At 45.3% G+C, this 22523-nt stretch overlaps 1 protein-coding gene across 2 annotated transcripts in view; it reads left to right on the top strand.

Moving 5' to 3' along the window:
- Positions 1 to 18004, top strand: part of LOC133351600 (carboxypeptidase M-like) — a 32220-nt gene extending 14216 nt beyond the window's left edge. Inside the window, exons 1-9 of one of the 2 annotated variants that reach the window (XM_061566919.1) lie at positions 1839 to 1983; positions 3780 to 3982; positions 4551 to 4648; positions 6705 to 6877; positions 7885 to 8072; positions 9580 to 9738; positions 11248 to 11400; positions 12031 to 12179; positions 12839 to 18004. In XM_061566919.1, the coding sequence (XP_061422903.1) occupies positions 3793 to 3982; positions 4551 to 4648; positions 6705 to 6877; positions 7885 to 8072; positions 9580 to 9738; positions 11248 to 11400; positions 12031 to 12179; positions 12839 to 13078 (1350 nt within the window). In that variant the 5' untranslated portion in view covers positions 1839 to 1983; positions 3780 to 3792 and the 3' untranslated portion in view covers positions 13079 to 18004. Of the gene's footprint in view, positions 1 to 1838; positions 1984 to 3779; positions 3983 to 4550; positions 4649 to 6704; positions 6878 to 7884; positions 8073 to 9579; positions 9739 to 11247; positions 11401 to 12030; positions 12180 to 12838 lie in introns of those variants that run through there. The other variant, XM_061566920.1, reaches the window with a different exon arrangement.
- Positions 18005 to 22523: the final 4519 nt, after the last annotated feature.

The raw sequence follows: 22523 nt of genomic DNA, 5'->3' as shown, positions 1-22523 counted from the left end.
GGATTCTTTTGAGTTTAAGCCTCGTCCAAGGGGTTGATTCAGCCCAGCACCGCTCCAGCATCAATTCAATGACTACCGCATTATTGGGAAGTGAACAGAAGTCACTAAATTGACAACTCATTTATTTGTAACTGTTTTTTTGTGTTTAGTTGTCATTCCCGTGCACCCTCCAATTATCATGGTTGGCAACACAAGAAGTTCAACATCGTGATAATTGGTTCTTTACCCTTCTATCTGGCAACTGAGGTCCCCATAGTGTAGATGCTTGCCCCGAGCTCTCATACTCTGATGGTGCATTGTCCTTGAGTTGTGCGCCTTTTGGCGTCATCTGGTCCAACCCATATGAGACTAGGCTCGAAGGAAAGCTGTCTCGGGTGTGGACCAATCAACTTCAAGGACAGTGCACATTATCAGAGTTATGTTCTTTTGTTTGTATTATGACTGCAGGTATTGCGGTCTATGCAAACATGACTCCTTGCAAAAAGGTGTCAGTTTTGTTGCCAGATAGAAGGGTAAAGAACCAATTATCATATTTTTACTGGCAAATGAGGTCCCCATAGTGTAAGTTCAACATCCACGCCTAGTCCTCATGTGGAGAGGATTGGCCCCTGTCATTGGAATGTGGAAATGCCACCACGGCTGAAATCGGGCACTCCCCCCCCCCCCCCCCCCCCCCACATTGCTCGTTTGAGTAGCTATTCTCGTTGATTCTGACTCGTTTCTTATTTTGTTCGTGTCGGTGCCAACATAGTTGACGACATTCTGCACAGGTAGCATCTTCCCCACAGGTGTAGATGGAGGCATTAAAAGGACTCGCTGGCTTTTCAGCGAGTGCTTTGGTATTTTTTTTCAACAGCACCACTTTTCTCACTCGTCATTGGCCGTATGGCACTTGAATGGCTAAATTGTTGACTGACCGGAAAAAAAACCCCACCATTAGGATTCTTTACTTGCCACTTATCTTGACAGCATCATTGTATAATTGATGATGCATGATGCCCATGTCAAGTCTGTCGGATGTACTATTTCTATTCCTTTACATTGGACATCCATTTTTTCTCTGCACATGACTGACTCTCTCAAGAAAATATGCCCACTCTTTCTGTCCAGCGTCTTGAGATGTCACATTTTGTTAACACTCATTAATTGGCAGACCACCCTAGTATATCGTGGACTGCAGAGCTGGGGGTGGTGGAATTTAGTACGGGCTCACCATGTGGCTGCCTTTCCCACTCGCCTGTGGTTCATCCTCGGCCCTCCGAGTCGTTCTCTGTCTTCGAGAGTGAGCGAACACTGTGTGCTTTACCAGTTCAAATTAATATTAAACTATTATCCATGAATGCTGCAAACACTCCAATTACGCGCGGTCCTAATTTTCTTATTTTGGGCAACTTTGCCATGGAACGGCATCCCATTACCTGCAATATTTTTCATGGGTAAGAGTCGCCGCGCGGCAAATTACGCCAATCATCCGCGTTTTTTGTCGCGCATGAGCGTAGTAAATTTGCGTGTCATAGGATCGTCGATTACGGCTCGCCATATCACAACGGATAAGAGGGGTTCTGTATATAGCACAGAAAAACGAGTTGTGCGTGTGGAGTTTTGTATTTAATGTACCACGTAAACCACCGGTACCATTTGAGGCAATGCTAATTGCTTTGCGCCGCACCACAACTCAAATCACGTAACCCAAACAACCTTCGAATGATTTTTCACATCCCCTGCGGGGCCAGAAGCGATTGTGTCATCGCCCCAACGCTGACACCGACGAGTGAAGACGGCGAGTGGCTTAGGCCCCCCCCCCCCCCACCGCGTCTTGCTCAATGAGACTTTGTACAAGAGTGACGCAGACCCACGTCCTACGCGCACCACACAAATGTCCAGTGTTTGCGCAACCCCTGACGATGCTCATTTGCGCGTTCACATCGCCCATGTGACAGCTGACCGGCTGGACTGATGGGTCCGAGTGGTGGTGGCGGCGCGGTGAGTTTAATATTCGCCGTCAGTTGTGGTCACTGCTGAGGAATTGATGGGTGGCTTTTTGGTCGGAATAATTGGATTGTTGCATTGATAAGAGCCAGTTGTGTTTTGCCGAGGTCACGAGCCCCCGATGTAGTTGTAACTCGCTTGTTTTTGTTTTAAGTTGTGTCGTTTGAATCGCAGGCTGGAGTTTTGTTGCAGTCTTCAATTTACCAGTTCATGTGTGGGATATGTATTTCAATGTGTTTTGGTCTTTCAATTTGGTTCACGTGTTCTCTTATATTTTAATGCCTTTTTCGCTTTCGGTCTTAAACAGAGCAAGATGACATTAACACACCGGTGGGCTGAAGTAGTAAACTAAATGGCACGTTGTTTACATGACAAACCTTACGGGTGGTGGAGGGTTACGACACATTTATACTTACGCGATCTAACTAAAAAACAACTTTATTATGAATAACATTGGTCGCGAAAGCCGACGTGTTAATGTGAAGTTACTTCCTGTTTCAGGAGCCACTTTGCGGTTCGTTTGTACCAGCAGGAATCGGAACGTGGGTTAGTTCATTGTGATGTGAAATATGATTGCCATGTACTGTATAGCTAGGGGTGTTTAATAACTTATTTGTTTAAATGTTAAATTTCCCGTTTTCAAATCAAACAAGGCCTACAAGTGACACATACAAGTCCAATGCTTGAAACGACTATTTAACAAAAGAAATGCATTTTTACCAGGAACTCTTAATTAGTATCCCAACAAAAAATACTACGTACAAACTTTGCTACGGATTGTGACTTCTAATTCACGTCATATGTACGATTACTCCCAACGTGTTGACAGACCCAGAAAAATAATCGGGCATGGGAGATTATTGGTAAATGAATGCCGCTGGTATGGATACGCAATACTCATTTATCTGTCCTTATCATCGGCCTGTGTAAGGAGACGTTGAAATTCATATTTAAAAATACAACACTAACAGGACACAGCATAATACAACACCTGCGCAGTGTGTTATACAAGTCCTGCACTTTTCCAGGTGTGTTCTGCGGCGTCGTGTTTCATAATAAGCAAACGCTCGTGAAAATATGATCACGTGTGTTTATTTCCCAACTTGACCCCTGTAAGTATTGTTGTTGGTGGGCGTGGGCGTCCTGCTCTGAGTGTGACCCCTTTTCCCCACATTTCCCTCTGCGTTTTAACGTTCAGTGCCACCTGTCTATCAAAGTACAAACGTTACAAGTGATCTCTCCCACCACCGATTGATACATCGTCTTAACATACGGAACTGGTTTCTAATTGTCGATTAGAAGATCGGTGCGGGTCTATCGCGTAGCAAGAAAATGTCGAGAATTTTACAGAATTTTCAGGTTTTCGCTATTTTGTGCTGTTTTAAACTACCGGTAATCATCTCAGCTGAACATTCTTGGCTCACGTCATCGCATGCCGTTCGTGGCTCTTCGTTCGTATGGCTGATGTCGATGCAGAGTAACAACTACAATTTCACATTCAGGTGGTCAAGCCAGATAACCGCATCAGGAGCAGCGGAGTAGTGTATCGCTGTGATGTCTTCTTCATATATTTATGGATAGGGCATGGCGTCGTGATACATTGTACTATCTGTTCTGAATGACCACAGTCGTACACTGTGCATCAGGTATCCGCATCTACTGTCATGGTTGGTGCAGTGGATGCGGTTTAGGGGGGGTGGACCATGAGCAGCTTCGTGGAAGATCACACCCAGGGATGTTATGCGTTGGGTTTTCACAACAAGGCGGTGTTTGTGCGTGGCTCTGCACAGTGCTGACTGACCGATGATGGCGTCGTCGCCTGCGAGCGTGCCGGCTGGAAGCGTTCTGCTGCTGCTGCTGCTGCTCTGCGCCCTGTGCGCCTCCCTGGACTCTGGCTACCGCAGTAACGCAGACATCGAGCGTTACCTAAAGGAGGTCAACGGAAAATTCCCCAACATCACCCACGTGTACAACATCGGCAGGTCCTCGCAAGGTGAGACACGTGCGGCCCCGTCGACAGCTAACGTAGTTTTAGCTGCCCGCTCCAATTATCCTCGTCATCATCGTTTGGTCGTCTTCACCATCATCATCGTCCTCATCGTTGGTCGATACCATACATGGCAGCTGTCATCTTCTACGATGCCATCGTCACCGTCATCCTTGGTCATCATTGTTGTCTTTGGCGACTGTCATCATCAGCCACATTAACTGTCATTATCATAATTTTTTTATTATTGTAATGTATTTGATTTTTATTCAGTTTCAAATAATTTGTTTTTTTTGTGCACTTTTTATGTAGTTGACACTTAAACACGTCTTACCATACTATTTTATTTAGATTATTTGTAAAAACAAATGATTATTCGCATAATGCATAGTTACTTTTGTAATCATTATTTTTAGTCATGTTCAGTATCTTCAGCATCAGCAACATCGTTATCTTCATCTTCCTTATCATTTTCGTCATCATCTCTTTGACATTTATCATCACCGCTATTTTCCAATACTGTCATAATCATCATTATTTCAAGATGATTTTAGCATCCATTTGTTCCCAACAGGGGTGACTCTGTGGGTCATTGCGATCGGGAAACACCCACAAAAACACACCATCGGCATTCCGGAGTTCAGATATGTGGGCAACATCCACGGAAACGAGGTGAGTTCTATCCACGCCTTGGTGACACAATAGCACGCACTTACGGGTGAGGAAAATCTATACACACACGTTGCTGCTGGACTTCGATGTATGTTGAACTTCTTTCGCACTGTACGTAGCCAACTGTGCTAATTGGAGGTGCGGGGGTAGGACAACAAACTAAACACAAGCAGTTCGAAAGAAATTCGTTTTCATTGCAGATTTAAAAGTGCATAGCTCCAGCGGCTTCCTAATAGCGGACGGAAGAGCGTTCCAGACGGCCGCATACGCATATCTGAAAGTGTACGATACAAAAAAAATTAAGTGCTCACAAACCGTGAAGACGACAAAGCATTAAACAGCTAGTTAACATTTGGCGGCACGAGGCTACGCGTCTTCCCTCTTGTGTCCTTTGCTGTACAGAGGCGATTCTGGGATAAAAATGGGCCCACCACCTAGAAGGGGAGGACCATTTATAACGTGGTGAAACCGGTATCCACACCCTTGGCGTCTTATTCTAAGTGGCATTGGACTGTAAGCGCAGACCTTGGCAGTCAAGATGACCTCTCGAATATAGATAACGCAAAGTAATACTTTGCTTGTATTCAACCAATGGGATGTGTCGAGTGACAGGTGTGGAAAGAAGGCGAAATGGCAACTCGTGTATCTTTTATACACAACTATAATTTTAAATTGATCGGAACTATATGTAGCCACATCTCAATATATCCTGGACAGAAACATTAGGTATATATAATTCTAAATTTTCTTGACGAGAGGCATTTGGTAGCAGAATTTAAACTTGAATTCCTCACCAATCACCCCATGCCCTCTGAATGTGTTAGGATGTTATCTCCCTCGCCTGGTATACAGGAGGTTGTGGGTTTGATCCCGACCCTGACGCCTGTTGTATATTTGGAGTTTGCATGTCTCTACCCTTCATCATGTGAAGTTTTCTCCGGGTCCTCCGATTTTTCCCTCCACATTTAGAATCATGCGTTGAGATGATTTAGCTGCTATAAATTACCGTGTGATAAGCCACTTCATTGAGCTATCGTGTGTGGCCAGGTCGCTTCTGAAAAAGAGCTATACACTATAGCTCAGCAGGATTTACCTTGTGAATAAAACAGTGGAAATAAAGTAAATCAATAAGTCGAGGTTGTAAATCCTGTCTTCGGAGGACGTCAAGCGTACACCACGCGTGTCCTTGGAGAACACTGTCAGTGGGCGTCAGCTCACGGTGTGCTCCGCTCGTCTCTGCAGTACTGCGCCGCAGTCGCATTTGGGTGTTTTTGCTTTCCGTTTGTGGGAAAGGAAAAAACGAGGTTCCACCTTCCGTAGCCAGTTGATACGATTTGACGTGGCTTGTTGCCTGCTGATCGGCAAGTTTCCAGATTCGGTGGCCTGTGAAGACCCACTCTTTCGGGAATCAAGTTTCAGCTGGTGTCATCTTCCCATGTCTTCTCTGCAAACGTTTATAGAACACCACAAGCATCCCATTATAGCCTCCTTGGCAAGTTACAAAGGGCCCACTGAGAATTGTCCGCTGACTGGCCACTGTTAAACTTTACCTTTGGTCTGGGACCAAAAGGGAGACACCGCTGTCTATTTATAGATATGAGCACGAGCCTCAAGGTTTGAGGTCTCAAATGCCCTCACTTGTTTGTGCCACTTTTCACAATGAGCACGGTGTCCAGCACAAAAACACTGCCCCAACGTCAATTTTCTTCCAATTTGTTCTCGGTTATACCACTGCTGTTGATCGATTAGCCAAAGCCATAATGATGATTGTCCAGTACATTTCGTATTTCGCGCCGTTCTAATAGCGGAAGGGCTATCACGAAGGCACTCTGCGTTTTGCAATTCGCGACCGACTCTTTTGGAACACGGAGAAACACCAGAGCGAAAAGGACTGTTTACAAATACGCAAAATGCGTTTTTCCCCGAAGCTGCCCATCAGCTTCAGTACGGATAATTACAAGCTTGCTGAGAAAACCACTTGTCGGAAAGCATTGCACAATCCATGCCTATGCATGGTTATATCCAACACTTGTTTGTAAATTATATTTTCCCTCAGGTTGTGAGTCGCGAGCTGCTGCTCTTCCTGCTGGACGCGCTGGTGGAGGGATACGGCCACGAGGAGGAAGTGACGCGGCTGGTGGACACCGTGCGCATCCACCTCCTGCCCAGCCTCAACCCCGACGGATTTGCCAGCTCTAGGAATGGAGACTGTGACAGTATCATCGGGAGGTCAGCCGCTCGCTCCTTCGTTCATTCATTCATTTGTGAATTTTTTTTAGTAAGAACTCGCCCCAACTAAAGAGGACATCGAAATACTTTACAGTATAAATTAAATGAAGGTAGTCCTACCTATAAAATCAAGACACATATATTAAAATGAGGGGGACATACTCGAGGAAATGCTCCAAGAAAAAAATTAGTCTTGCAGAGTTTCCCCGAACTGTGCGGTGCTCGGAGCCAATCTGAGGACCGGCAGAAGAAAGTTCCACATCTCAGGCGCCACACTCACAAAGGCCCCTGCTACCGCCCAGCGTAGAATGACAAATTCTAGGTTAAGCGAGCAGGGCCTGGCCTGAGGAGCGCGAGGTTACATCTTGTTGTAATCGGTAATAATAATGATAGAAACAGGGAAGATGAAGAAACAATGCATATGCATGCGTCCCCACCTTCATCAACTCACACCGACCAGCATGGTGAAGTATAGTCAGACAACCACCCACATGGCGTGGGGAGACCCGCACGCAGCAGTGTGGATAGACCCAGAGCTGTAAATTATAATTATTATTTTGCATATATATATGATGTAATAGTAGCAAATATCAACAGTCGCGGGGGCCAGGTGGCTCAGCAGATCATGGCTCCGAGAATCTTGCGTTTCAATCCAGGCAGCCGTCTTTGATTAGACCGGATCCTAAACTGTAATGCGCTGATGGTCTCGTTCTCATCATCAATTAATTGCACCAATAATATACCCGGTGATATTAAATTTGATCCTGAACTCGATTTGCCCAAATTCCTGAGTAGCCTACTTGAATCAAATTAGTTTCAATCTCTGAGAATTTAAAAAAATGGTTTGTCATGCAGCAAACATTGCCCTCTGTAGTGGGATATGCGGGAAAGTGCTAACCCCTACTGTGCAGAGCAGAGATGACAGACCATATTTAGAAATGTTGATAAGAAATGCACTGGCTCTCACAGAAAAGGTGATTCATTATATTATCCTCGCCTTGCCAAAGGTATAACTCCAACGGGAAAGACCTAAACCGAGACTTCCCGGATCCGCTGAGCCTGCCGAGCTCGGCTCCCCGGCAGCCGGAGACGGTGGCCGCCATGCAGTGGGCGCTGAGCGAGCCGTTCGTGCTGTCGGGCGGTCTCCACGGCGGCGCCGTCGTCGCTAGCTACCCCTACGACAACCTTAGCGCTGGTAGGTCCAGTGTGTCGCGCACGCTCAATAACAACATCAACTGCCATTCGCCCGCTAAGTGGCGGTGACATGACTGCGGTGCTTGTGCCGTGCTATGTGCCCTTTAAGGCCTTTTAAGGTCACGTGAAGTGTTGAACGCCCGCTAGCAGGAAGTCACGGGACACACACACAAAGACGAAGATCCCCCATGTAGCCTTAACAGAATGTTGGGGCAAGTGCTGTTAGTGAGTAGCACCTATGAAGGCCGGCGCAGCACACGGGGGTGGGTGGCCAATATCATGCCCGCCGACCGCCTTTTTCTCCCCAGTACTGATGTTTACACACCACACCAGGAAATGCACTGGTTCTATCATTTAAGGCTAAGTCGACCTAGGGGAGGGCCAGAACCGGTTCAGATAATTGTCACTGGTGTTGACTGTGAGCGGGAATCGAACCCGGATCGCCAGATTCGTAGCATAGTGCTCTCACCATTATGCCACCACTACCCATACCAATACCCGCCATTTGACAGACTCAGGTGCCATGGGTTGACCAACCTGAGATAACTGGCAGATGGACTAGCTGTGCCCCCTACTGTGCCGACTCGCTGTATTTAGCTGCCCGGCGCTCCGCTCGTTGTTGTGAGCGTCGCTTCTCTGCCCTCCGTTGTTGTTGGAGGGCGACTACCTCCAACTGACCAGTAGTGTCCTTCACGAGCTTTGCCCATAGAGACCGATCTTGACACCGCTGGTACCGGTCTTCGGCAAGTCCACTCAGCTCCACATTCACACACACACACGTGGCAGCCTGCCAGCTCACAGGTTCGACCGTAACCCTGGTCCTAACCCCAATCCTAACCCTGATCGTAAATCTGACCCTAACCCGAACCCCAATCCTAATCCCTAATCCCAATCCTAACCCTGAATCTAACCCCAATCCTAACCTTTTGCTGGGCGGCACTGGCACAAAGCTGGGATCCTGACATGGCCCAAATCTTAAACCAGCCCTCGCCCTGGCATTCATCCTGACACTAGCTTTAATCCAAATACTAACCATAGCTCTGCCAGCAACCCTAATGCGGACAGCAGTTTTGACTGGCAATAGACCTCAATCTTCGCTATCAGCACCTACTGCTATCCAGGTAATGTTCATCTTTTGTCTGTGTGCATGCGTTTGTGGTGAGAGGTGGCACAATAGTTAGCGCCACTTGCTGTGAACCCGGCTACCTGAGTTCGATTCCCAGACACGCTTAATATCAGTGGCATACATCTCAACCGGTCCTAGCCATCCCCTCAGGTCGACTTGGCATTAAATCAATACCTGTTGTGGGAGACAAAGCCATCCGGGGAGACAACGGTGGCCAGACGCGGTGCTGGCCACATCGCCTCCTCTCACGCCATGCCGACCTTAATAGGTGCTTGCTAACAGTACCTGCCCCAAGAGTCCATAAAGGTTGAACGGCGGGGAACTTTTGTCTTTGTTCACACGTGCGATGCGTGTGTGCGTGGATGTGTGGCGTCGCGAGCAGGCAGCGCTAATTCGTACAGCGCGTCCCCGGACAACGACGTGTTTGTGAGGGTGGCGACGGTCTACGCGTCCAAGCACGGCTCCATGTACCTGGGCAACCAGTGTGGATTCAACTTCCCCGGAGGCATCACCAACGGTGCCAACTGGTACCCGCTCAGCGGTACGGAGTCGCAGCCACGGCCACTCCCATCCATCCCCGTAACCCACACATCCCGGCCACTGCACCCCAGTTCCTGGCACCACACGCGTCCATTTGGGTCCCGGCGTAGGTAACGTCGTCGCTTTTTTGTACGAGTACAGCACTTTTTGTTAATCCACTGCTGGATGAGGAGCTCCCCCACGCTGCCAAGTGTGTCACGCAGGTTACTTTGCCCGTACTTAGCCGCACTGGTCAGTGCGGGTGGCGAATGCAGGTGGCATAGAAGTGCAGCACAACAACGGCTTTTTCCGCACTGCCTCCCGCCGCCCACCACTTGGTTCCGCAGCCCCGCGTTGACGGTCGCCCATACAAGCACTATACAGGCTCCAAATTCTGCTTAGCTTGTACAGTATGACGAGACGGAGTGCATTCCAAGTGATTTGGTCATAGGCAGCCGCTTGTGTATCAGCTGCGTGTGCAGAGCGTCATGCCACACGCTTGCAGTGTGGTGCCTGGGAGACCGAGTTGGTAGTTCACGCAGAGATCGTTACATTTGACGGCTACTTTGCAAGGCTATGATGTGGCTAGTCGTTGAGGTTATATGAACCATCTTTGTGGAAGTGTGAGTTTTATCTGCGTACTCTTGTTTGCTCTCGCACGTGAATATATTAATAACGCATGAGCCAAGAATGCGAAGCCAAACCCTCTTAAAATGGTTTTGAGACCTAGCAAAAGCTGACCACATTATTAAGTGCCAAAAACGAATTGTTATTGCCTCACATTCCAGTGAACTTTGAACTTTAAGACGTAGGCTTTCGCGACCTATAATATTCATAATAGAGGGGTTTTTTTGGGTTAGATCACGTAAATATATAAATGTTGTGGCTTGGCTCTCCAACACATCGGCGTGCTGTACGAGTTACGAATTGTCCACGTTCTGTTTACGTGACAACCCTTACTAGTTGGCTGTGTCAGGTGGTGGCGGGTTTTAACGACACATATATTTACTCGATCTAACCCAAACCCCCAAAAAAACTTTGAACTTAACAAAGACATTTATAGTATCAAAGTCTGGACCATAACATTTCTGGATGAATGTAAACAGTCGTTTTACATTTGAGAAGGCTATCATGCGTCAGTTGAATTGCCAGCAGTTTACTTGTAAAACCTGTCCGCTATTTATATCCCGACAAGAATGTGTTATGTGTTTCCTGGCCAGGTAGCAATCTGTCACGAACAAAAAGAAGCTCTCATGGCATAATATGGCCACTTCTGCCCTACAAGCAACTTTGGCCGCTTATTCTGTTTTCAGTAAAGGTTTTTGCTTAGTGGAGATTTTTGCTGTGATGTAATGGGTTAGCACGCTGGCCTTGCAATCCAGAGCTCGCTGGTTCGATTCTCCCTGGGAGGAACTTGAAACCATGTGCAAGTTTCTTAAATACCCCCGCCTCCCAATCCCCCCTAAACCCGCCCCCCCCCCCCCCCCCCGCGGATGGGTTGTTGTAACTTCCATGTGTGGTGGGGACGTAGGCGGCATGCAGGACTACAGCTACGTGTGGGGCCAGTGCCTGGAGGTGACACTGGAGGTGAGCTGCTGTAAGTTCCCTCCTGCGAGCAGCCTGCCGGACCTGTGGCAGGAGAACCGCGCTGCCCTCCTCGCCTACATCAAGCAAGCACACCTGGGTACGAGGTGGCAGCGACAATGATTTCCACTCTTTAGCCTCGCTGAGCGTAGTAAACTATATATATATAAAACTATGGTAAAACTACACCCTTGCAACTGCTTGCTCATGCCACTGCTGGAGGAATGGCCCTACACTCGAAGGAGCACCCGAGATAATTTTTTGCGTCCTCTTCCCCACTGGCCACAGACGTATTTGAGGGAGGGAGTTACCCACACTTTACCCCACCGCGACTGTCGCGAACCGTTGGTGCTGCTACGTGAACAGAGGCACGGGTGTAGTTATGAAACTTGGCCATGGTTTGCAACTGCCTTGACAGGAGATTGAACTTGCGACTTCTGGATTGCAAGTGCAGCGTGCTAAGCATTAAACCAGGCTGGTCTGTAAAAAATATATATAAATTTACAGCCCTTTGTCAGTCCACTGACATTTAAAGACCTGCCCACGCAGCGTCGGTTGAGGATTGTTTAACCATACATCACCACACCGGTCAATAAGTCACAAGTTCCAGGTGGTTTCACTTAATATAGAAACCTGAGAAGTTTGAGGCCTCCAGGGAGCCATTTCCTGGCGAAGTGCCTAAAAAAAATGGGACCATTAAATTTGCACGTGGCTCTCTCCTTGTACGCAGGGGTCAAAGGTCGCGTGCTCGACAGTAATGGCAACGGGGTGGCCAATGCCCAGGTGCACGTGGTTGGACGCGCCAACATCCTCCCCTTCAACACGACCGCGGACGGGGAGTACTACCGCCTGCTGTTGCCTGGCCAGTACACCCTGCAGGTGAACGCACACTCACGGGCCCACGCGCCAGCCGGCTGAGCAGTTTAAGCCATAATTGGTTTTTTACCCTTCTATCTGGCAACAAAACTGACACCTTTTTTACAAGGAGTCATGTTTACATAGACCACAATACCTGCAGTCATAATGCAAACAAAAAACATAACTCTGATATTGTGCACTGTCACAAGGACAGTGCACATGACTCCTTGTAAAAACGGTGTCAGTTTTGTTGCCAGATAGAAGGGTAAAAAAACAATTATATTTTTACTGGCAAATGAGGTTCCAATGGTGCAGTTTAAGCCAGTCGTGGGGGTTCTCAAGGTCAGGAGCCACAAAGGCCACAGAAGCCTTTTAAGGTCGCGGCCAGTGTTGAGCCCACTCAAGCCTGCTGATGAGCTGTAAAATGCAGAGCTCGTGTTGCAGCATGCAAACTGCCAAATATTTTAAAGCAAATTTGATAACTTATATATCTCTCTAATTGACCTCACGATGTTATTTTTTAAACAAGTTTTTTCGCCTGATTTTAAATTCGCAATCGGGAAATATTTAAATTTGTAGCATCAAAAATAATCTCAATAACCTTAACGCTGGTTTTCACTTAATATGAAAACAGCCCTCACTTCACCCACCACCCTTTTGCCCCACAATACCCGTGCCAGGTGACCGCCAACGGCTTCCAGCCGTTCTCGGTGTCGCTGCTGCTGGAGGACGGCACGGAAAGCTACGCGGCTACAACGTTCGACCTCATGCTGACGCAGTCGAACGCGGTGCCGGCGGTGATCGCCAAGGACGGCAAGGCGGCCGCCGCTGCCGCCAGGCCTTGCCACCCCCTCTTCCCACTCGCTGCCGCTACCGCCGCCGCACTCGCCCCCGTGCTGCTCGCTCGGTGGCACGCGTGACCGTCCTTATAAGTCCGCACGTGGGATATTTATTTGCAGTAAAAATTAAACGGAGCACAAGTGGGCATTGTTTGAAATGAGCACGTAGGAAATGCAGTCGTGTAACCCCTTTTCAGGTTCTGAAGTGTCAGGGGCATGTGGGTCGTAGTAATGTCGCGCGTGTACACAGCGACGTTGTGGCGTGGTTCGTTTGGGCCCTGGCGCAAGGAATTAAATGAGGCCCCCTCTGTCCACCTGACAAGTGTGGTGCTAATGCCAATAGGTGCTCACAAGCAGCCACTGGCCCTAACTCTTCAAAAGCTAAATGGTGGGATTGTTGTCTTTATATATGTTCACACATTTACTATACACTTATATTGACACACCCTTATACATGTATACAAGTTGAGTGTATGTGTATTGTATGTGTTTGTATTCTGTATCAGTGTGCACATGTACATTTGTGGATGTGTAATCATGTGGTCAAGTTTAAAGTGAGTACCATGTGGGAGGTCGGCAGTGACTATCCTCCACGTGGAATGGTCTCTACCATGGCAATGTGGAATATCCACCACTGGCTCAAGATTACCAGTGCTCATTTGTGACTTGACTTTGAATATTCACCTGCGTAACATATTAAGTGAGCACATGAGATTTTGTCTGGCGCATGTTGAAGACTGTGATTGGTGCAGTATTGGGAGAAGTAGTTCATAGCATCATCACCGTCACCATGTCAAGGACTTTACCCATACATTGGTGACCTGGTCTCATTTGTACAGAATAACTTGACTTGTAGCTCCATATCAAGACAACTAGATACAGAATCTGCATGTTAGTTGTGAGATCCTATGCTATTACACCGTGCCTAAAATAATTTGCATCATTGTAACATTTTACATCCATAACTACGTTTTGTCGTGGAATTATGTGCATAGCATTTGTAATCGGCTACGGTCAATCCACGGCCAGATAAAGGCCTTCCCAAGCCACTTCCACTTCTCAAAATCCTGCGATGCGTCGTTCTCGAACACCTGCACATGAACTGGTTTAAACTCCATCTCCTCGTCGACGTACTCTTGGATGCGTACCGTTCCTTGGCCTCCACTCCGTTATTATTGCGGAGCATAATGCTTGCACCAACACGAAATAAGCTTTTGTAGAGATGTTGAACAGTTGATCGTTGTTAATCATTTTGTGCCAGTAATTTTCACCTCGATATACTGTACCGTCATGAAACACTGTTTAATGGAATATTTTAATTCCTGCAAATACCAAAGAGCGTCTGTTTTCGAGGGGTCACTCCGGCTTTCACGCATTAGATGGTGAATCTGCAAAGGATATACTTGTTTATGTTTAAGCTTTGTAAAATGGTCTCACTGGAATCCAAACATGTCTGAAACGAAACTTTTTTTTTTTGTCAAAAGGCTAGAGATCGCTGTCCTGGGGAAAATCTGTCTTCCCACGATACATACAAAGGATCAACTTCTCACGAAAAAATAATATCCCCATTCTACAAAGGCAGCAACAATTAATTATTGGGTTTTTTTTGTGTGCCTGGTACTGCGCTTCATTGCAAACCCATGCCTAAAATGCACTGCGTTTTGGATGCAATAAACCGAGAATACAGCGAGTATGCCATCGTGTGCCAAAAAATACTATAGCGGGGACATGGGTTGGGAACTGCTGACCCCTTCCTCCACATCCTCTCGTAAGATATATACAGTGGTAAACCGTTTCTGGAAGATCAATTCCATAGAATTGTGGATATGAAAATGCAATACAGATATTTTGCACAATTACACTCATTAAAATCTTGGCCGTATTTGTGGAAGCGCGTATGCACCTTTATATTATATATACTAAAACATAAATATAGTTGTCATTTTGTATCAATTTTGTATCAACTTTTTACCATTGCCACACCACGGAAAAGGAGACCATAGATAGGTGGTAATGGATGGGGAAGGGAGCGAGAGAGAGAATAATGGAAAAAATATTAAAACGAATGGAAAAACGTGACCAAATGGTCTGGAAAGATGAAGATGGGGAGGAAGAGGCGACTACCTCGGGGCCTCGACGCTGCACAGTGCAGCGTCTGGTTTCACGGGGGCGGCAGGGGGATGATAATTCGGAGTGGCAGTGTCCAACGGATAAGTCGCGTGATTTACGGGAGCCTCGATGTGATTTGTATACAGTATATATATGGATTACTGCTGTGAAATGTACAGCATGCTTGGTATAATTTGAACTTTTGCAGAACACATTCTTTTAAGGTGACACTTGTGAAGTGTGCTCATTCGAGTTTTTCTGCTGTCTTGGCAAATGATTTATGAGCCCATTTAAAAGGGGGGTAATTGAAAACAGGTTTTTAGCATATGGGCTTTCCAGTTTAATTTTACAAAGCAGCATTTTATGAAATAATACAGCCTTGGGCTGGTATCAACTGCATGGTTTCTCATCGGCAAGCTGTGTCCTCATGAACCAATGCCACTGGGTAAGATGATGTTATGAGCAGGAGCCCATTTGGCAATATCTGATGTTGAAGCAGAAGCATTTGTAACACCCATCATTTCTGATGATTAAATATTTTTTAAAGGGTCTTTCAAAAATCCATTCGTGGAAACATTCAATTTTTCAGATTTGAACCAAAGAACTTCAATATCCTTGCTTCCTGAGAAAGCCAAGTGCAAAATGGAGGTGAACTTATTTTTTTTTTTGGCTAAGGCCACATTTTTGTCAATAAACCCTGCACTCTAATAATTGACTGAATCATTACGCAGCCTACTCCAAAAATTAATTATGAATCGTAATATTGACTGCGAAAACCTGCATGTCTTGACGGATAACTTTGATAAGAACACGAGTACTACTGAAAACCGCAGTTACTCGATCAAAGAAGACAATGTAGTGTCGTGTATTTTTTTACTGCCGTCACTTCCATTTACTTGTGATTGTACATCACTTGTTTTGCAATGCTACACGTGTTTACGAGGAGTGTGTAACGTAAGTTTTGTTTTCCTCACCCCACTGGGTATTGCCATTTAACACGTCAGCTTTCGCGACCAATATCTATAATACGAAACAGGAGGATTTCTCCACAAACCTGGCTTTCCGTCTGATGATGCTAGTTGTCATTACTGGCAAAACGTCGGACTCGGATTGTAAATGTTGTGGATTTGCTCTCCAACACACCGGTGTGCTGTACTAGTAATGAAGTGTCACGTTTTGCTTACGTGACAAACCTTACTAATTAGCTGTGTCGGGTGGCGGCGGGTTCAACGGCACATTTAAGCGATCTAACCACAAAAAAAACTATTTTGGAGGGTATTGCCATGTTAATATAGTTTTCATCTGTTGAACACAACTACAACAGATGCGTTATTGGGGTATCCCGTATAACAATTTTCTCAAGTAGAAAACCAAACTATATTGACACTGATGATTTAAAATAGGTGTTTTGGTCGAGGGTGGTGTGGGTTTACTGTGGGTGAGTTGTGGGTACGGTACCTGCTTTACCAAACCCGTCCTGTTTAAGTTGCAATAAAGCACAGCTTGTATCTGTGCCAGGCACGGGTCATTACAGAAGATGGAAAAATGAAAAATAATTGTTGCCTCTTTTTTGGAAAGGAATGTGATGCTTGTGATCAGATGGGATATGCTCATGGGTAGTGTTGCGATTCCATCGTTGGTAACGGGAATTTAATACTTTTTTCATTAATCTATTTGACAGGAGAATGCGCTGCTATCACTGCGCACATGTTCGTGTGGATCTTATCTGTCACAGAAGGCAGCATTGAATCATATGATGTTACCAGTGTGTTTTAAAATAGTACTAATATGCAATCAAAAAACTATTTCAAATCGTTAACAAAGCTATATATGCAACAGGTGTTAAGGCTAATGACATTACATAATTGTTGCCTCATTAATACGCCATTTAATGACTTAAGATTTTATTTTATAAGGAAAATCCATTTCTTACATGCCAAAGTTCTAAAGATAGATTTAATTTATTACAGCACGAAGGGCCCAATGATCTTTTGGGGTCTATTTCATGGGTGTCCTGCCACGGTACTGATGTTACACAGTACAGATCTTGGTTACTATCATACTTACATAGATCACAATACAGACAGCAAGTATCGGTACAGAAATAGGGAATTGATATAAAACGTAAAACAAAAAATACATGTTAATAAAATACCTCTATGTAAAGATTTATATGGCAATTATCCAAATATGCACCACGTAATTGTGCATTTTTGCACGCTGGCAAGTTGCCTTGATATTTAAAATTACACAGTTGACACCTGCAAGGGACCAATTTTTTAAAATGGTTTCTTGATGAATTCAGTGTAGTTAATACAGGTCGTGAAAGGTTTGCCATACTACGGTATTTTTGGGTTTCTACTATTTTCGAAGATAATTCACATGCAGTGTGCGTTTGCATCTCGGGTGTTTGTGTGGGTGTGTGTTTGATTTTATACTTGGCATGTGTTTGACCAAATTGTCACCAAAGCAGAGCTTTGCACATTTTTTTTACTCTTCAAACATTTAGAATTTAGAACTACCTTCCAATGTTATGCCATGTGCTGTAATTTTGTAATAATTCACAAGATTATGAATATACCATATCGATGAGTTTATGTAACAGAAATGTTATTTTAATGCATCTATCCACCATGGTTTGTATCTATATATTCAAACTGAGGCCATGAATGTACATACACGGTGTTGTGAATTACCCTACTTTGATACAAACATCTCAAATCTCAGGATAACACCAACCGAATCTGTGACGTGTCAGTTTGCACGAACCCTTAAGCTGTGTTCACTTTCATGGTGTTGCCACGTGATAAACAGGTATTTCTATTTATTTATATGAGCTGACCTGACACAATATGCCGTTTATTGTAACAAAAAATAAAACCACCCCCAAATAAACTGCTACTTGTCTTTGAATGAATGGTTGTGTTGGATTTCTGCATTTTTCTTCGGTGAATGAGGCATGTCTGTGTTGTCTTGATCGCAAATCGTCCCACTCTTCCCCTCTCATGAACGCAATAATCTCTGCAACGTGCAACACAGATTTAATCAAACCATGAGCACTAATGTCGCATATATAGGCTGTCGACATGCCAAGCCTACGGCTCCTGGGGTTAGATGAAGCAAAGTGGAAGGGGCTATGTTTCGGATACTGTTCAGCCACAACAGATTAGAAAACGTGGCTAGGTGTTTTTAATGATAATTCATTTTGTGCAAGATGCCAATGACTACCAACAAACACCAGGTCTATGAAGAATAAGAATAGGTTTTACCCTTTCTGGCAATAAAGCAGGTGTTAAGATGTTCAAACACAAAATATAAATCTTTTGCAAGGAATCAAGTCTGCATTAAACACATTCCTGCGGAGGGAGCTGGTAGGAACGTTGGGTTGCTCGGTCAATGGCCAGGGTCAACGGCGGCGTGTATTCCGCAAATATGCCCGACTGTGAGGGCGGGCACAAGCCGGCGTGAGTAGGTTAAACGTTGAGTTTTATAAGGGCACCAGGGGGTGACCAGCCCCTTCCTCCCCACCCAGCCCCACCCCTCCCACCCTCCACCCAGCCCCACCCTCCCCACCAGCCCCTCCCACCCTCCCCACCCAGCCCCTCCCTCCCCTTCCCACCCAGCCCCTCCCCTCCCACTCCCCACCCAGCCCCACCCTCCCCACCCAGCCCCTCCCCACCCAGCCCCTCCCCACCTTCCCCACCCAGCCCCACCCTCCCCACCCAGCCCCTCCCCACCCTCCCCTCTCCACTCAGCCCAATCCCTCCCATTTTTGGATGCACGACGGACGGACGGACACAATAATCCCCTGTGGGCTGGTGAAACCAGGAGGTTCCTACCAGTACCACACGTACTTGGCTCGGATAATATCTGGAATTGTAAATGAAACTGATTGGTCTACACCAGAGACCGCAAGCTTCTTTATGACCGAGTGTCACCAGTGTCAGACCAGGGAACAACGACAAAAGGCAAACAGCACAAAGACAATGCACGTAACAGAACGTGAAGTTATTTATTTTATAAAAAGTATTTTTCATACTTTGATACTGGCAAAAAAGGTTCCATGATATAGCTGCAAATACCAGATGTATTGTGACTCAGCTGCAATCACTCGTAAGAGGCAATTGGGATTTAATTTGATCTGAAAATGTGACGTCACATCAAAAAGCGCAACTTTAAATAAATATAGATAACACGTTCTATTTAATAAAATAGACGTTTTAATAAATGTTTTCTCCTACAACAACAGACTGCAGCGCCACATTAAATACGCACTACAATGACAATAGTTTAAAGCGATTTGAAGCATGTTTTTTTTGGGGGGGGGGCAGAGCTTTGTGACGTCATATTTGAGGGGGGGTTTTTACTTTTTGTGACGCCGTGTGACCAGTGGGGGGGGGGGTCAAAATTCGTCCAAAATCGCGTGACGTCATTTATGGGCGGCCCCTGTGGAGTGATGAGCTTCGGCGCGGTACAAAAAAGTATTGTTGGCATTCATAAAAACTGGTGTGTAATGATCCATCAATTACAATTATTGTGAAAATAATACATGTGCAGAGTTCAAATCAAGAATGTACAGAGTTCTCGTGCCGGGCCGGGGGGGGGGGGGTCACGCAAAGGTCAACGAACCACGCCCTGGAAGATCATTAATTAGAGACGGTCAGTGGGCAAGGAAGACGTGACAAAGGGAATAGGGGGTTAAAGGGGAAACCCCAAAAGATACGTATTGGCAAGGAAAGAGAGGGGAGGAGGGGTGGGTGTTTTATAAAGGGGTGAGGGTAGAGAAAGGCTCGGGGCAGGATTAAAGGCTGGTCGTCAGCAGTGTCCGTGCGCCACAAGCGCGTGTCTTGATCGGCACAATAAAGTCCCCTTGGCAGGATGACTCGCGCGCGTGTGGACTCCCTTCAACACGCGTTGAAACATGTAAACTTAACTCGTGATAATCGTACTTCTGGGAGCAAAGTAAACAAAAACTCAGCACGTACGTGATTAACACTGCCCTAAAAGGAACAATATATATAATCGTGTGCTTGTGCACGACTGCCAGTGCAATATCACCAAATGTATATCTTTTTTGCGAGAGTGAATTGTTATACGTCTTCTAAGAGGTGGATCAGAAAGCTGCTGCTGCTGCTGTACTGCCTCCTGCAGGAGTCACATTGACTTACAGGTGTTCATCACACCTTGTCTCTAAGTGGTAGTCTCTTAAATTCCAAGTTCTCGGAAAGTATGTTGGGGCATTTCGTTAATACCAATTAAATTCCATGTACGGTACTTGATTTATCCAGGGTATTCGTTTGTTGAAATCATCTCCGTTTTGAAGCACATCTGAGGAATTTGAAAATCATGATTGCGGTACAGTATTACACTTTGGATATTTATATTATAATAATTATTTGCAGCCTTTGTCAAGCTACTGCTATTACGAAGTGCTTGGCAAGAGAACCCCCATGACCTGTACAATGTTGGGAGGCCCTCATCCAGCACTGGATTAACATAAGGACTGAGCGTGTATAATAATGTCATTTATTCAGGAAGGTTAAATTGACTTTCAGGTATTTTTTTACGAGGGTCCTATATTGATATGTTTGGCCACTTTCATTAATTTGTTTGTGGGAAAAAAAATATTGACAGCAAATATTAAGAGATAATCCATAGATGGGTTCAACCCACTTTCTGTACTTCCATCTCCTGGGCAACTTTGAGCCCTTGCGGGTTTTGAAGTTGTAATTACACGTCTACGATATGTGAACCTGCCGCCAGAGTGCTGGATTACAGATATGATGTCACCAGGACTGGCTCAAATTCAAAACAAACACAACGAACAAACATATTAGGGTTGAGTGTTGAGAATTTACCTTGGATAATTGTTCACTATTTCGTTTTCCAAATAATTTTAACCCAAGTTTCTACATTTGCTCATTTTTTACTGCTCTCTTCTCCCCCAATTTTGTCTCAACTGGGCCATCAGTGTCATGTCATGAGACAAATAAAAATGTACACCTCTTTCACAACAGTGCAACCCCTTGTGTTAGAGACTGACCCACAGAAGCAGATCTCATAGATCTGCCTCTGAAATCCCTTCGAGTAACCTCTGCTGGGAACAGTAGGGAGTAGCACTTTCCTACCCATCCTGCCACATTCATCGCATTACAATACTATTCATCACATGACAGTCAAACCAATGTATATTTAATTATCAGAATTGGAATAGCCAAATTAACTGCAGAATAAAATGTGATACAATGGCATGTTTAATTTCTGTGCAGTCAATTGGTGAGCGGGCTGAAACCATCGACTCCCTATACCAGAGAACCCGGCTTAATCACCGGGTAGCTGCCTGGATTCACACCACGGATCTCAGTGGAAACAGCGCTGAGCCTGCGGCCACGTCAACATTTTCTGAATTTCACACTGCGGGGATGGCTTAATGCTGACCACAATGGGGAGTGACAACTTATTTACAGAGCCTAAGATGCAGATCTCTAATCTGAATGTGTAACTGCCAAGACAATTGCTGGGGATGTTCAGACAGGTCCAAGAATAGGACTGCATCCTTTATGTGGTGATTGCAATCCCTGGTGTTTGTTGAAAGAGTTTCATAGAAACTTAAACACGTAAAAAAACTATTAGACTATCATGGGACCTCCTTTGCCAATACCAAAATATGAGAATAGGTTTTCCCCTTTTTTTTATGGCAACAAACAGGTGTTAAGATGCTACGACACAAACTGAAACCTTTTAACTAGGAATAATGTCTGATAATTACATATACAGACATGATTCCTTGTCAAAAGAGTTCAGTTTGGTGTTGTAACATCTTAACACCTGTTTGTTGCCAGAACAAAAATGGGAAAACCTATTCTAGTAGACTGTATATGTCTGTACAGTATTGCGGAAATTGATCAGCAGGCCCCGCCTTGCTGAAACAAAAGCAGCCCCACAATGAAAAGTAAAAACCTTGAAAATCACCCACTCATTCTTGAACTAAGTAATGAGGATATATATATTTTTAATTGAACTCAATCAAAATTGGACCTTTTGTTAGTATCAAAGCATTAAAAAATAAGAATAGGTTTTTACCATTTCAGGTAATAAAACAGGTGTTAAAATGTTCAAACACCAAACAGAAAACGTTTGCAAGGAATCAATTCTGCATTTACCACACGTACTTGTGGTGAACATGAAAAGCATGCTCCGATAATACTGTATATGACATTGTATTTGAATCCGATTGATTTAAACCAGACAGCCTTTTTAGGGCCAATGTCAGACCAGAGAACGCCAAAAGGCAAACGGCGCGTAGACAATGCCACTACCAGAGCAATTATTGCTCGGGGCGAGCAGCTACAACATGGGGCATTTATTATCAGAGCATGTTTGTTTGCATATCCGCCAGACTTGGAGGCAGGGTTGG

Source organism: Lethenteron reissneri, chromosome 38 (genome assembly GCF_015708825.2).
Source record: "Lethenteron reissneri isolate LAM-NWPU_2019-01 chromosome 38, ASM1570882v1, whole genome shotgun sequence".
Lineage (NCBI taxonomy): Eukaryota > Metazoa > Chordata > Hyperoartia > Petromyzontiformes > Petromyzontidae > Lethenteron > Lethenteron reissneri.
The sequence above is the reverse complement of the archived record's forward strand: the minus strand, read 5'-3'. Positions and strand labels throughout refer to the sequence as shown.